General features: G+C 45.0%; 1 protein-coding gene and 1 long non-coding RNA gene across 2 annotated transcripts; both read left to right on the forward strand.

The window, feature by feature from the left end:
• Window positions 1-1,149: 1,149 nt before the first annotated feature.
• On the forward strand, window positions 1,150-2,109 carry LOC125752164 (uncharacterized). The gene is made up of 2 exons (XR_007401001.1): window positions 1,150-1,486; window positions 1,796-2,109. It is a non-coding gene; the product is annotated as an uncharacterized LOC125752164 (long non-coding RNA).
• A 6,230-nt stretch (window positions 2,110-8,339) lies between these two features.
• Window positions 8,340-15,125, forward strand: GNG10 (G protein subunit gamma 10). The gene is made up of 3 exons (XM_025432058.3): window positions 8,340-8,499; window positions 13,094-13,225; window positions 14,141-15,125. Exons 1-2 carry the CDS (start codon window positions 8,419-8,421, stop codon window positions 13,217-13,219), a joined length of 207 nt encoding a protein of 68 aa, XP_025287843.1. The 5' UTR covers window positions 8,340-8,418; the 3' UTR covers window positions 13,220-13,225; window positions 14,141-15,125.
• The last annotated feature ends 800 nt before the right edge of the window (window positions 15,126-15,925 follow it).

The raw sequence follows: 15,925 nt of genomic DNA on the forward strand, positions 1-15,925 counted from the left end.
TTGGTAAATGTTTGGTCATTCTTTTAGAATCAGGGTCATTGCATGGGTCAAGATAAATGGACTCTCCTTAACTGAATGACTATGATTCTTCTCTTTCCTTCCCTCAACAAAATATGCTTCAAAATCCTAGAATGAAGGAAGAGCAATTAGTTGTTACAAGTGTAATCTTTATTGTCTCCATACTCTGCCCATCCCCCACCAAAAAACCCAAAAGTTTCTCAATTTTAGAACCATCTGGAGAAGAATCTTGGCCAGAGGATCCGACAACCTCACTAGTTAGACATTTTTTCTTGTGCTTTTTTTTTAAAGGCTATCCTATCACCATTTCCTTTTGCTTGACATCTAAATGGTTTATGGTTTATGGTGCATAGCTGTTCATTGCTATCATCACTCCATATAATTATGTGCTAAAATTACTCTTAGGATCATATTCATGTCAAATGTCTTCAGAACAGATTCCACTACTAACCCTTTCCTCAGTCTTATTTCTTTACAAATTCTCCAAGTTCTACAAATCAGGTTGGTGTTTCATAGCACGTCTATTAGGTAGGAACCATGCGGATAATCTTTAAAACTACAATTAGTAGACAGGATTTAAATGTTAGGTGAAAAAATAGTTGAGATTAGAGAATTAAATATTTTAGTACTATTGAATTTGTTTAGAAAATCCTAGTTCGTTTTCTTTGAGGGTTTGTTTGTTTGTTTGTTTTTGTGGACTTTGACCAGGGCAATAAACTTTGACGCCAAACCTTGGAGATACTTTGAGTGAAGGCCATTGCTAAGCTAAGCTAACATTCAGCTAGTATTATGAATCAGTCTGCTGGCCCCAAACTGAAAGTTTTGTGGACAGTAAAGAGAAATGGCTTTTATTAGGCGTTATAAATATAAGTTACTTAAATATAAGTAGCTACTTTAAGACATTAAGTCAGACATGACCTCTGTTCTAATTGTGCATTTGAGGGAGATAAATAGAACGGTAGGAAGATGGCGGAAGAGTAGGGGTCCTCGACTCCTCCGGTCCCACAAACTGACCCAGATAACTTTCAGAACATCATGGACACCTACGAATTTGACCTGAGATGTAAAGAGAGAACAGCTGGAATGTTACCGAGAGAGAAGCGTTCGCTTCTAACCAGGTAGGAAGGTGGAGAAAACAAGTGGGGGAGGGGAACTGCCACCAGCCGGGCGAAAGCGGAGCCAGGAAAGCCTCCCGGGCAGGAAAGCCGGGCCCTGGACAAGCGGGAACCTTAAAAATCCAAGCCGGAGTGTTCCCTGACGGGAAGCGCTTGGCAGGGAAATCGGGCAGAACCACAGGAGGGGCCGAGGAGCCTCAAGGTTCCCGCAGACACTGGGAGAGGAGCAGCGCCCCGGAGAAGGCTCGCGGCAAACCGCAGTCCCGCCTCCCGCCTCCCGCCTCGGTGAAGGGCGGGAGCGCCGCCGCCCTCGGGGCATCTGGGAGAAGCCAGCGCCCAGGGCCGGGCGACAGGTGCAGGCGGCCGCCCTCCGTTCCCTCCGGGAGAGGGGGTCCCCGGGAGCGCAGGCCCAGCGGTGCAGGGCCCCCATCCGGGGACACTGAGACGGACAAAACTGGCTGTCCTCCGCTCCCCCTGCGGCGGGCACAGGCGGGGAGGCACACGGCGGGGAGCCCCGGGCTGTGCGGATCAGCGCACCCCAGCCCACCCCCAGGGGCATCCGGGCCTGCGGACTGGGAGACTACTCCCTCTCGGGAGCCCGACTCCAGAGCTGGAAATCTGACCATTTTTTTCCCCTCTTCTTTTCATCTTGGACCTGGCAGAGGTGGGGCCACTAGGGAGCAAAGGCCTCACCCGATCAACAGCTCGAGCTGAGCCCCGCACCTGGCAAGGGGCGCGGCATCTCCGCCCAGGTACAGACACCTGAGAATCAGTGCAGCAGGCCCCCCCCCACCCCAACTGCTGGAAGAACAGGGGAAAAGCAAGTTTACTGAACAAGCAGCACTGGAAAGCTCCAGGATTGAGGGAAAATATGTAGAGCTAGAGGCCTTTTTTTTTTTTTTTCATTTCTTTCTTTTTTTCATTATGACTTGTTTTTATATAAAAATTTCCAATGTTTTCTTTTTTCCCGCCTTAACTACACTTTTACCAACTCATTTTTAAACTTTTTCCTTTTTGACTTTCATATTTCTGCAATTACATGTCTTAGATATATTTTTCACTTCTGGATTTCCTTCAATGTACTCAATTTAACTTTGGTAGATACATGAAATATGGGTTTTTGTTTTTTGTCTCATTTTGTTTTACAACGGTGAAAGTACCTTCTAACACACGAAGGTTGGTTCATTCTGTGAGACTATATTCTCTCTTCCCTCCCATTCTGCCCCCCTTTTATCTTGTTTATGTTTTTTTGTGGTTGATGTTGGGTCTTTATATAAGTATTGCTGGTTTATATAAATCTGGGATTGAGCATCTTCTAACATACAGAACAAAATATACTCAGAACTGAGAGGATCCCCCTCTATCAGGGAGACTATATTCTCTCTCCACCACCACTTCCACACTACCAGGATCCCCCTCCTTTTTCTTTCTTCTTGTTTTTGGTTTTTTAATTTTACTATTTTGTTTTAAAATTTGTTTTTCACTTTAGTGGTCCTTTTGTTTTCTTTTGTTCTGTTCTTTTTCTTTTATTTTCTAGTCTCCGATCTCTTCAGAATCATCTATGGTGTATTTTACTTAGGTCGTGGTTGATATTTTTGACTCAGCTCACTCATACAGCCACTGTGCACGGACAAAATGACTAGAAGGAAGAATTCACCACAAAAGAAAGAACCGGAAGCAATACACTGCCAGAATTACTGAATGTGGATTTAAACACGATGTCAGAAATTCAACTCAGAAATACAATTATAAAGTTCCTAGTGGCTCTGGAAGAAAGTATAGAGGACTCTAGAGGCTCTGTTACTGCAGAATTGAGATCTAATCAGGCCAAAATTAAAAATACTTTAACTGAGATGCAATCCAAACTGGATGCTCTAACTGCTAGGGTTAATGAGGTGGAAGAGAGAGTGAGTGACATAGAAGACAAGTTGGTGGAAAGGAAGGAAGCTGAGGAAAAAAAGAAAAAAGCCCACAAGGAAATGTTTAGGGAAATAAATAATAGCTTGAGAAGGAAGAATATATGTCTAATTGGGATTCCAGAAGAGGCTGAGAGAGAGGACCACGAAGTATATTTGAACAAATCATAGCGGAAAACTTCCCTCATCTGGGGAAGGAAACAGGCATTCAGATCCAAGAGATACAGAGAGGACCCCCCACCCCCTAAAAAAAAAGGCCAATGAGGGAGATAAATATTGGTACTGACACACACGAGTGTATGGATGAAACATGATTAATCTTATTTGAAAAACATGATACTCTTCACATTTAAGTATGGGTTAAGGCCAAATCTAGAACCTAATAATGAAATCAAATTTGCTAAACAATAAGCAATTCCAGAGTGCATCAGTTTGCACTCCCACCAGCAGTGTAAGAGAGTCCCTCTTTCTCTGTATCCTCACCAACATCTGTTGTTTCCAGAGTTGTTAATTTTAGCCATTCTGACAGGTGTCAGGTGGTATCTCATTGTGGTTTGGATCTGTATTATAAGTTCTTATTTTAACCATGAAAAAATGTAACAAATTTCTAAGATAATATATTGGTAATCTGTACCTTTTAGCTGAGGTAAGGAGGAAAGGATTCTTTGTCCATGGGCCTCACCTACTTTTAGAGCTCTAGAAATAACTACATCTGTGGGAACAGACTGTACTCAAGATGAGCAGTGACATCTCTTGGAAGCTAAAATGAAAGTTCTTTTCCCTACTCCTACTTTGTGAGGTACTCTGTAAGTCACTTTCCTCAGTAGCTATTAGTTTCCTCATCTCTAAAACTGGGATGGACTACATTATATAAAGGTCTCCTCACTCTGAAGTTCCATGATGCAAAAACTTGATGAGAAGACATTTTGGTAAAGTATAAAGCAAAACACAGATGGTCAGTGGCACCAGGCTTGCTTGTCCATGGATCACTGTGGAAGGCTCTATGCAGAACCTTGCTGTTTCTTTCCAAGCCAGATGACTCCTCTCCAAGAGTAGCACAATCAGTTATACAGAGGTGGGCAGAAGTGGTGGGTGTATACAGCATGAAAGAGGAGATGGGAGACACCTCCAAGCATTTTCTGCTACTTATGGCTGACACACAAGTACATTATGTGTCTCCTCAGAGCCCCAAAGTGGCCTCTTCTAATTAGAGATAATCTCCGTTTCAGCTACCATTGTGCTGAGCAGAGGTCTCCCATATCAACATCTTGCCACTTAACATCTCCAACAGCTTAGAGGCACATAGCATTATAGCTGAAGACCTGGTTTCTCCTAAGCCAAACTCATCTTTGTCCTTTACTCCTCCCTTCAAACCTAGGCCTGTTTCCTAACATCTGTTACAGGTACCAGTTCTAGCCAGGTCTCTGCTCAGATCCTTTTATCCCACCCCCCACCCCCTTCCTTTACATTTTATTTATTTTAAGATTTTATTTATTTATTCATCAGAGACAGAGTGAGTGAGAGAGGCAGAGACACAGGCAGAAGGAGAAGCAGACTCCACGCAAGGAGCCCAACGTGGGACTCGATCCCGGGACTCTGGGATCACACCGTGAGCCCAAGGCAGACGTTCAACTGCTGAGCCACACAGGCATCCCTTCCTTTACATTTTATAACCACCATGGAGTATGCCTGACTTAGTCCTTTGGATTTGTTCTCCATCCCATCTTCACAGTCCAATCTAGGGCCTCATTCAGCCACCCTCTCCACCAAGAAGACAAAAAGCTATCACTGAAGTCATTTTGTTTCCTCACTTTCAGTTCGTTTCGTATCCTCATCCCAGATTAATATTCCTAAAATGTGTTACCATGTGGCTACGCCATTACGCCATTACTTGCCACAAACTTTTCCTTTTCTTTTGAGGTTTTCTGTAACTTTTTGAGTCTTAACAACTTTGTATCTTTATTGCTCACTAGAGCCTTCTCCATCCATCCATTCATCCATCCATCCACTCCTGTGTGCATGGCCTGCTCTCTCCTCGTTGGAATGCTTTCGCCCTTCCTCTGTGCCATGTGCAGGACTCATATTTTCAAAATCTCAGATCTGCCATTTTTGAGGAGCTTTCCACAGCCCTTCCAGTCTGTACCGTTGCTTGGAGTGCTCTGCCACGCCTTTTTGACATGTGACCATTCTATTCTGTCTTCTCAGCAATCTAGTAATGTTTCCAACATGTATTTTCATCCTTTGACTAGGATATGATTGAAGTTCTTTGTGGTGAGGGAACTTGTTACTAGTGAGGGCTTTAACATTTGCAAATCTGCTCTTGTCATAAGAAAAACTTTAACACACCAAAGACTGAACACATAGCTCACAAAATAAAAAGGAAATGTTCAGTGTCAAGATACTTAAAAGATCTGAGATGCGATATTTCATCTATTAGGTTGATAAAGAACCACAATCTAGAATGGTGAGGGTGCAGAGAAATAAGTAGTCTTTTGGTAGGACTAGCAATTGCTACCACCTTCTGGAGGATAAAGTAGGGAAAAGTTCAAGAAATTTTATCTTTTTAGTGCATCAATTCCACTTTTAGGAATGCATGCATGCACCCACCCACCCACCCCCGCCCCAAGCTCAGACATGCACAAAGCTGTATGTTAAGGTGATCCTCCTAGTGTTAAGTAAGAGGGCAGCAGGTAGATTATGATCCGGTTGTACAATGGAGTATCATGCAGTCATTAAAAGTAACAGATGTAGGGTATATCTTTTCTGACTGCTCCTGGCCCCCGTCTGGTTTCAGCACCCCGGTTTCCCTTTGGGGAACCACTCTTCCCCTACCCTCCTCAGTCCATGTAGTTTGCATGTCTTAGCTTGGTTCCTCAGAGATAAAGACTGTAAGATAGAGATTTTCATGCAGAAAGTTTACTGGGGAGTGTCAAAATCAACACCTGTGGGAGAGTCTAGGGAGTGTGGATTGTGCAGAAGGACCTGAACTGTGAAATAGCTGCCATAAAGGCCTCAGATGATCCCAGCAAAGAACTGTGGAGCTGGGACCATCTTTCAGTGTTGTTCCAACCTGAGGCAAAGGGTTTGGGGTTCAGGTCTTACATATCCCACATCAATCTGGATAGGTGCTGACACTGGGAGGGATGGCTATCAGCTAAGGGCAGTTCCCAGAGAGGGACTTAGTTGAGACATCAGTTGTGGCTACTCCCATCAGCCGGGGGAATGAGTGCCTCAGTCCCAAAAAGGGAAAGCTGGTGTTGCATCCCTTCTCCTGCTGTCCAGGCACACCTAACCTGGACATTCCAATTCTACATACTCTATATACCGCTTGCTTTCAAATAATGATGGGTTCAAGGTGGGCACAGGACTGAATAAGGTTGGTGAGATCCAGTATGGGAGTTTTTGTTGGGACAATGAGAAAGGAAAGAAATACTAGGCTGGGACAGTGAAAGCATGGAATGAACATTCTTTCATAGCACCTCTTAGAGTCTATTTACCACTGAAGAAAATGAGGTCAACCTAGAAAAAGCAGAGCCAAAAGAGAGCCCTGAAGCTATTATTTGGGCAATGAAATCCATTACTCTAAAGTTCCTGGGCTTTTCAGTTATATAAGCCAATATGTTACCTTTTTGCATTACTCAAAACGAGTTCTGACAAATACAGTTGACCCTTGAACAACATGGGGGTTAGGGACACTGACCTCATGCAGTAAAAAATCCACATACTGACTCCCTCAAAACTTAACTACTAATAGTCTACCGTTGGCTGGAAGCATTACCAATAACAGTTGACTGACACTTATCTTGTATGCTGTATGTAATATCTACTGTATTCTTCCAATAAAGCTAGAGAATAGAAAATATTAAGAATATCAAAAGGAAGGGGCTCCTCAGTAGCTCAGTCAGTTGAGCTACTGATTCTTGGTTTTGGCTCTCATCATGATCTCAGGGTGCTGGGATCCAGCCCGGAGTCCAGCCCGGAGATGCGGGGACTCCATGTTCCATAGGGAGTCTGCTTCTCTCCTTCGCCTTCTCCCTCTGCCCCTCCACTCTCTCTCTCAAATCAATCAATCTTAAAAAAAAAGAAAAGAAAATCATAAGAGAAAATATTTTCAGTACTGTACTGAAAAAAAAAAAAAAAAAAACAACCCACATAAGTGGACCCACACAGTTCAAACCTGTGTTGCTCAAGGATCTACTACCTACAATGGGGACCAATACTAAAGGCAATATTTATGATACATAAGTGAAAAAAATTAACACAAAACATACATTTTACATACAGTAATAATGATGCCAGCTTTGTAAAACGAATGCACCCAATTAAAACAAATAATGCAGGGGCGCCTGTGTGGCTCAGTCGGTTGAGGCTCAGATACTTGGTTTCCACTGAGGTCATGATCTCAGGGATCCGGGATCCAACCTCTGTCCCAGGGAAGAGAATCTCCCCTTTGCCCCTTACCCTGCTCTGCCTCTTTCTACAGTAAAATAAATACAATCTTTTTTTTTTTTTAATAACTTTTATTTATTTATTCATGAAAGACACAGAAAGACGTAGAGACACAGGCTCCATGCGGGGAGCCCGATGCGGGGACTCGATCCCGGGACCCGGGGTCAGGACCTGAGCCAAATGCAGACAGACGCTCAACCGCTGGGCCACCCAGACGCCCCCAAATAAATCTTTAAAAAAAAAAAAAAAAAAAGAATGCAGCATCACAGAAACAATGTTTAGAGTTAAACGGTGAGGTGGGAGGGGGCGGGGGAGGCTGAATGGAAGTTTCTTCTCTTGCCTGCGCCTTGGGCCCTGCTTACCTTACCTGCCGACTCACCTGGCGACCCCAGGAAGCAGCAACAGGGGACTCACAGCCCCGCCACGGATTCCCGGGGCTCCTGCCGTCCGTCCTTCCTCTCCCCAGACCCTGGCGAGGCACCCGAGCCCTCAGGAGCTCACGGCGACGCCTTCGCCCCCGGCTCGGGCCACACGGCGTCACGGTTCGGATCCCTCAGGAGGGCGTCTCCGCCCGCCCGGCCCCGGAGCCCCGGAGCCCCGGCCCCGCAGGTGGCGCCCGCTCCTCCTCAAGCCCCGCGGCGCTGAGGAGACGCGCGGCCCGCGTCCAGGCGCAGGGGCGGGCATCTCCGCGCTCGGGGAGCAGACACTTCCGGGCCCGGCCACTCGGGGCCCCGCGCGGTGGCTCACCTGCGGCTCGGGTGGCGCGAGGGGCGGCCGCGGTGGGGGCGGGGCGGGATTGGGGGCGGGGCGGGCGCAGAGGCGGGCGCAGAGGCCTCCCCGCCCCCGGGGCGGCGCTCCGGCTCCCGGCCTCGCGGCTCCCGCACGTCGCTCCGCCGCCCTCGGAGCCCTGCGCCGCCGCCATGTCTTCCGGCGCCAGCGTGAACGCCCTGCAGCGCCTGGTGGAGCAGCTCAAGCTGGAGGCCGGCGTGGAGAGGATCAAGGTGAGGCGGCCGGCGGCGCCCGGTCCTCGGGGCGCGGTGAGACGTGGGAGGCGAGGCCGGCTGCCCCGCGCCGCCGCTGGGTCTCTCGGTGGGCGGCGCTCGCCGGCCGGCCTCGGCGGGGACGCGGGCCCGTGTGGAGGAGGCCGGGCCCGGCGGGGCGGGGGAGGGCGAGACCCCCGGAGCGCGGCCCGGGCCGAGCGCCCTGGGGGCGTGTCCGGGCCGGGGTGGGGGCGGGGCGGGGCGCACGCGCAGACCGGGGCCGCGGGGCCGCTGAGGATGCGCTGAGGATGCGCTGGGGGCGCGCGGCGGCGACGAGCACCCGCCTTGGCGAAGGGTCGGGGGCGCGAGCGGGACGGAGACGGGGCGCAGGGCGAGGAGGGAGCGCGGTGTGGGGGACGTGGGGGACGTGGGGGACGTGGGGGACGCGGGCCCCGCCGCCACACCCGGTGTCTGGCCGCGCGGCTGCAGGCTCAGGGGACAAGGCTGAGGGGGTCAGTGGGAGGGAAAAGTGTTGACGAAAGGACCAGAGTGTGGCCGCCGGGAGCAACCGAAAGATGGCTGAGGCGAGGAGAAGCGGGCGAAGGCGGGGGAGGAGCGGCTTTCGTTACGTGGGGCTTAGTCAGTGTCCGATGTGCAGTCGCTTGACTGAAAAGCGTGTTGTGTAGTGTGTTGAGCAGCTAGGGTAGCGTTCTGTGTAGACGGATGTTCGTGGTGTTCCAGGGCCTCCACGGCGCCTTCTCCCGCCGTTGGCGCCCGTCTAGGTGCTGAGACTACGGCGATGACGGTGGCGAAGGCCACCGGTAAGTAAAGTAACTTCACCCTCAGTGAGGATCGTAAGACAAGGGAGGGAGCGTCCGTGGGACGCAGAAGGGGTTCCAGTAAGGTATGTGGAAGTAGGAGCAGAATCTGGGCTGTGATAGGGTACGTAGGCTTTTTTATTTATTTTTATTTTTTAATTTAATTTAATTTTTATTTTTTTTTAGAAAGCGAAAAGCCTTATTTCGAGGTTGAGGGAAAGGAACAAACTAGTTTTAGGTTGAGGGGGAACAAATAGAGGAGAATTGAAGGTAGAGGAGACACTGCATGGGGACATGGGATTGGAGGGGCACCTTCTGAGATAGGAAGAAAGGAGAGCAGAAGGTGTGTGAAGATAGGTGTTTCGGGACGTATAGACTTAAGGACTTGTATGACGACAGTTTTCTTTGTGACAAAGAAGGCCAAGTTTTCTTTTTATTTATTTATTTTTTAAGATTTTATTTATTTATTCATGAGAGAGAGAGAGAGAGGGAGGCAGAGACAGGCAGAGGAAGAAGCAGGCTCCATGCAGGGAGCCAGATGCAGGACTCCATCCCTGGACTCCAGGATCACACCCTTAGCCAAAGCCAGATGCTCAACCACTGAGCCACCCGGGTGTCCCAGAAGGCCAGGTTTTCTTCTAGGGCAGAGGAAAGTCCCAAGAGTGAGGGTGGAGGACAGTGCTGTTGGGAATGGGAGAGGAGCCCCTAATCCATAGACACCTGTGACTCGGAAGACCCAGCTACTTTGAGATTGGAGACTGATTGTCCTACTTGTGGATTTTTTTTTTCTTCTCCAGTAGCATTTGGCCACCCAGAAATCTGAGTGTCCAAGGTGAATGGTGGTTGATCCAAGTAGTGGGTGAGCAGAGGAAATACAGGAGAAAGATGGAAGGAGGGGGCAAAGGGCAAGGCAATTGAGGGGTTAGCCAGAAGGGCTAAAACACTGGCTGGATAGAGAAGGAACTGCATCAGCCTCCTGGTGATAAGACGCGGCAAAAGGGGAGGAGGTGTTCTCCCAGAGGTCAAAGAACGGACATAGTGTGATAAGGAAGCAGCGTTCGGAATGGGTGGGAGAGATTGTGATCAGAAAGTAGGAAGTTGAAGCGAAAAATTTCAGATGTGGAGCAGTTACAGGTGTTGGCTGTAACTGTTGCAATGGAGAAAGCTATTGGAGGAAAGAGGTCAGGGAACTGAAACTAGGGTTGTTGAAACTGTTTGGGATGATGTTGGCATCTGAGGGGGAAAGGAGAGCTGTGGGCCAGATGCCTGCCTACCCTGTGGAGTAGCTAGGCAAGATAGTTTCTACATTTAAGAATAAATTATGGGTGATGCGACAGACCCAGAGAATTCAAGTAAACTGCCCAAGGTCACACAGATAATACCTTGTTCTAACCGTAGTATGGTTTCAAGTGTTTGGTAGGCTTCTCTCAGGCAGCACCTTAGGGTGTCACGACTTTTCAGGGTCTAGTTTGCCTCATTTTGGGGCTCAGTGATGAATGGATGCTCTCAGCAGACTTGCTGACCAGTAAATACGCCAGGACACTGGTTTCCTAGCATTTAGTGAAGAGCATCCCTTCCCAGGGATTGTAGTGCTTGATATCCTTCCAAGGGCCCCTTCTCTGTTTTGGAGAAGTCTCTGCGAAGTTGCTGGGTGAGCATGGACTCAAACCAAGGCAATGGCAAATGTTCTATGTGTTTGGGCTTGTACACTACTCCACCCCTGGCCCCCAAAGTCTTTTTCCTGTAAAAGTGCTAGAGAAATGCTGACCACTTTTATTCTTCTCTTATTTTCTCAGCATATCCATTCAGCTTTTTTTTTTAAGTTTTTTTTTTTTTTAAGATTTTATTTATTTATTCATGAGACACACACACACACACACACACACACACACACACAGAGACAGAAAGAGAGAGACAGGCAGAGGGAGAAGCAGGCTCCATGCAAGGAGCCCGATGTGGGACTCGATCCTGGATCTCCAGGATCACACCCCAGGCTGCAGGCGGCGCTAAACCGCTGCGCCACCGGGGCTGCCCCAGCTTAACTTTTTGACCATGTTCTTTAGGGTAGGGTCTAGTTAGTCCCATTTTTCCAGGGGCCCTAGAAGATAGTCTCCTTCTATCCATCATGTGTGGAATTCATCTGTTCCTCTGATGGAGAAATAGTAAGCATTAGTATAGTTGGTTCTAAAATTCCTTGTGAATTACTGTTGAATATAACCAGTAATTCCAATTATAATTAATATGAAAATGTCAGAACTACTTTTGAGGGAAAAGAAAGCTTAACCATTAGCTTGATAATATTATGTTTTTATATTTATATAATAAATACTGTTCTTACATGAATGAATAAATGAATGAATGAAACCAAAATCCCTAAAGCATTCTAGAAACTAGGTGGTAAACATAACGAGTTCACTTTGCAGTTATTTAGAAGCTTGGAAAAGTAACACAAACTAGTAGTAATACTTGAACAGCAATTGGAACCATTTTTGTACAATAGGAGTGAGATTTTATACAAAACACCTTCTCAGTGCACATAAAATGGAATGTGAGGAAAGCCTCGATGTATATAAAAAGGCATCAAATGGAGGCTAAGAAGAAAGGTAGAATAATATTTATCAGCGCTGCCTACTAAACTTTTCCAGAACTTTGTGATTTAAAGCAGCATTTGCTAACTTGCAATTCTTAGGTCAACAATTTGAGCTGAGCTCGCCTGTTTGATCAGTTCTCCTGATCTTTGCTGGGCTCTTCCATGCATCTGCAGTCAGATGGAGGGTGGGTTGGTAGCTGAATGATCTAGGATGGCTTCACTTACACGTCTGGAGGTTAGTAGGCAGGTAGTGGGAGCTGGATCACTGATTCTTCTCCACAAGACCTCCAGTAGGCTAGCCTGGGCTCATTGGGTGGTGGTCTTACAGTTCTAACCACAGCAAGAGAGGCAGCTGCAAAGGCTCTTGAGGCCTGGGCCTTAGAACTTGCCCATTATTTCTGCCACATTTTCCTGGTCAAAGCAAGTCACAAGGCCAACCCAGATTCAAGGGGTGGGTAAAGACTCTACTTCTTGGTGAGAGGAGCTGCAAAATATTGTGACTGTTTCTGCAGTCTGCCACAGATGTATTGCTGTTATGTCAGCACTATTCCAAGTGTTTTACATGCATGTAACTCATTTGATTGTCTCATCAACTCACCGAGTCAGGTACTATTGCAAAATACGTTTCACAGATGAGAAAACAAAAACTGAGAAATTAAGCTAACTTTACCCAAGATCATACAGGTAATGATGGAGCTGAACCTGAGTCTAGGCATCCTGGTTCCAGAAGCTGCACTCTTAACCAATAAGATATCCTGCCTTAAAAGCTTGGTAGAGAAAACTTGTCGCTTGTTTTGGGCAGATTGGTAAGGCTCCAGCCTCGTAAACATTAAAACAGTTTGTTCACATGGCAAACCTGACTGTATCAATGCACACTTTTTAAGTGAAAATGTGTAAAGGAAGCACTAGAATGTGCTATTTCTTTAGCAATTCAGTCTCAAGACCAGGATTCTAAATGGATCAAAGATACAGCTTTATTTTTCCTTTATTTAAGAAGCAACTAAATAAAAATATACCCTGAATCATGGAAATTGTAACATTTTCTCTTTGACTTCAGTTATTAGAACTTTCAGCAAAAAAGAGACTTTTGGCAATCACAAGATGTGGGACCTTTATCAGGCTGTAGCATCATTTTTCAGAGTATCAGATGGCTGCTGGGTGGCTCTGGCTGTGCGCAGCAGGTCAAGCTGTTGTCCCTTTGTTTCAGGTCTCGCAGGCAGCTGCAGAGCTTCAACAGTACTGCATGCAGAATGCCTGCAAGGATGCCCTGCTGGTAGGTGTTCCAGCTGGAAGCAACCCCTTCCGGGAGCCCAGATCCTGTGCTTTATTCTAAAGGCGGGTGAGTAATGATACACCATGCTAAACTGGGGCCATGCCATTATCACAGGTCTTCCCAAGGGGTTGGGCAACTGGGTTTTGAATATCTACTATTGTTCGGGAAATTAAGAAACAGCAAAATGTATCTGAAGAAACAGCAGAACGCATGCCTGTGGAATACATCTCATTGAGAGAATCTCAATCCTCTTGGGCACTAACTCATAAGATGTTAATATCCTTATGTACTTGAGCTCTTTAAATGAGTTGGCTAATAGTTATTTCATGACCTTAATCCCACCGTCTTCTGTCCTAACACCATCCCAGAGTTGTGATCTGCTGCTTGGCGCTATCAGCACGCTTGCTGTTCTTGGGACTACGGACTCTCCAGAGGACAGTTGTTCCTACCACCAGCTGTGATTTCTTTTCTTGGAGGCTTTCAGACTATATCTGTTTTAATAGATGAAGAAATGTAGCTATTAGGGGATAACGTGGATAATTAAAAGAGGTTTAAAAATTGATTACTGAAATGAAAATACCTTTTTAGCGGTATATTAAAAATTTCATGAGTCCTAATGTGTTTGATCCACATTCTCACTTTTTTCCTTTTCTGGGAAGAAATCAGGGCATAGATTACTGGAATCTTTTTCATAGATTTGCAAAAGAAAATTATTCATATTAGAAGGAAGTAATCATGCTGTCAGGTATTGTACCTTTTAATGGAAAATGTCTACATCTATGGTATTAAAATAATAGTCTTACGCTGGCATAGCATTTTCCTTTTTATGAAGCAGTTTAATGGGTACTCATTCAGTGATGTAGCTTGGATGTTTTTTATATTGTTACTTTCTACTTTGAGAACACTAAAGTGACCTGAAATGATGACTAATTTTATGTATAAATCTTACTAATGTGAAAATCTACCTAATTCTCTTTGCAGTAAGGAAGGAGCTCACTGAGGAATGCTTTCAGGCGCAAAGTGATGAATAACTAACTGCCTCCAAGTCTCAAGAAAACACTTTTCTCCAGCCAAACAACTTTTACATATTTCAGACCTTTCCTTACCTATTTCAGATCCTTCAGATCCTTTTCTTTCCCAGAATTTCAGCCAAAATTCTATAGAAATTGGTGAGTTTCTACTCAGATAAGGAAACGGAGTGAGGGGAAGACTTTAGATAATAATGGCCAGACTTTTGGTAAAATGCTTTTATATTTAAGACAAAAATGTTACCACCAAATACACCTCTTTCATAAGTGAATTACTGGTGTTTCTATACCTGGAATATTATGTTTGTTTTATTTACTGGATGTTTACATTTTGGGAAGGCAAACATTTTTGTTTGTTAAAAAATTATTTGTAATTTGTTGTTCCTAAGATTTTTATACCATAACAAAACTTGTTCTTTTCTCATGAATTTGCAGTTTCTAAATAAGACAAGCAAGTATAAAACTGGGGGAGAACAGACTTTATTAATTAAATTATGTCTTGATTTTTCTAAACGAGAGGACTATTTGTAACACTAAATATGGGAGCTATTTCTTAACAAACTTGTTTGGAAAGATTCATGTTATGTTGTGTATTAGATTGCTCCATCTTGTGTATGAAGCAGATTTGGTCTTTGTCTTAAGTTCCTCTACTTTATAGTTGTGGATGTACTTTGTTAAAAAAAACCAACAACACACACACAGAAACCTACATTTCATGTCTTTAAAAAATGTTTAAATGTTATCTTCGGAACATTGCAAATGATTAAAAACAAAATAATGTGAAAATACTACGGCCTAACTGAATTCTTAATGTCACAAGTATTTTACTTTGGTAATGTGCCTTTGATTTAATTTGGGATACTTTTAAAAGGATACTTTATTTGTGTTTGTAATAATCTTGGATGAGCTTGGAAATAAAATTTCTGCTTGATTCATCATTTTCTTTTTTTTTTAAAGATTTTATTTATTTATTCATGAGAGACACACAGAGAGGGGCAGAGAAATACTTAGAGGGAGAAACAGGCTCCCTGCAGGGAGCCTGATGTGGGACTCAATCCCAGGACCCCGGGATCATGCCCTGAGCCGAAGGCAGACGCTCAACCACTGAGCCACCCAAGCATTCCAATTCATCATTTTCTAGGGAGCAACATTTTGTATCTGATTTTGTTGTAAGGCTTCATGAATTTTTGTTTCCTTGTGAAATTGAGTGTTGGAAGTGGGAAATGAAATTTTTGCTTATGAGTCCTCGTAGAACTTTGAAAAAAAAATATAATTTGCAGAAACAGCTCAATTTCTGGTGACATCTGCACTTTGAAATAGTTATGTATAAACCCATAAATAAATGAATATATCTTTTAGCATAATTAGTGTTACTATTTAGAAAAAATAAGCCATCATAGGGAAACTCCCTTAACTTCTGGCCACTAAACTTCCAAGTCTAAGGGATCTGAATCTCTTCCATTCAGTCAGAATTCAGGTGTCTCTTTTCTGCTATTTGTTCTCTGGATCTTTTTTATCTTCTCTGAAATTACACTATCAATTTTCCTTCCTCCTTTATCTTCAACTATTGGATCCCTTCTGTCAACATTGAAACATGTTCCATTCTCCATTTTGACCATAATAAGCATTTTTAAAAATCTCCATTAAAAAACACATTTTCACTTATACAAGTCCTAGAGATCTACTCCACAGCATAGTGGCCGTGGTTAGCATATTGTATTATATACTGAAAAATTTA

The sequence above is a fragment of the Canis lupus genome, chromosome 11 (assembly GCF_003254725.2).
Source record: "Canis lupus dingo isolate Sandy chromosome 11, ASM325472v2, whole genome shotgun sequence".
In the NCBI taxonomy this organism is placed as follows: Eukaryota; Metazoa; Chordata; class Mammalia; order Carnivora; family Canidae; genus Canis; species Canis lupus.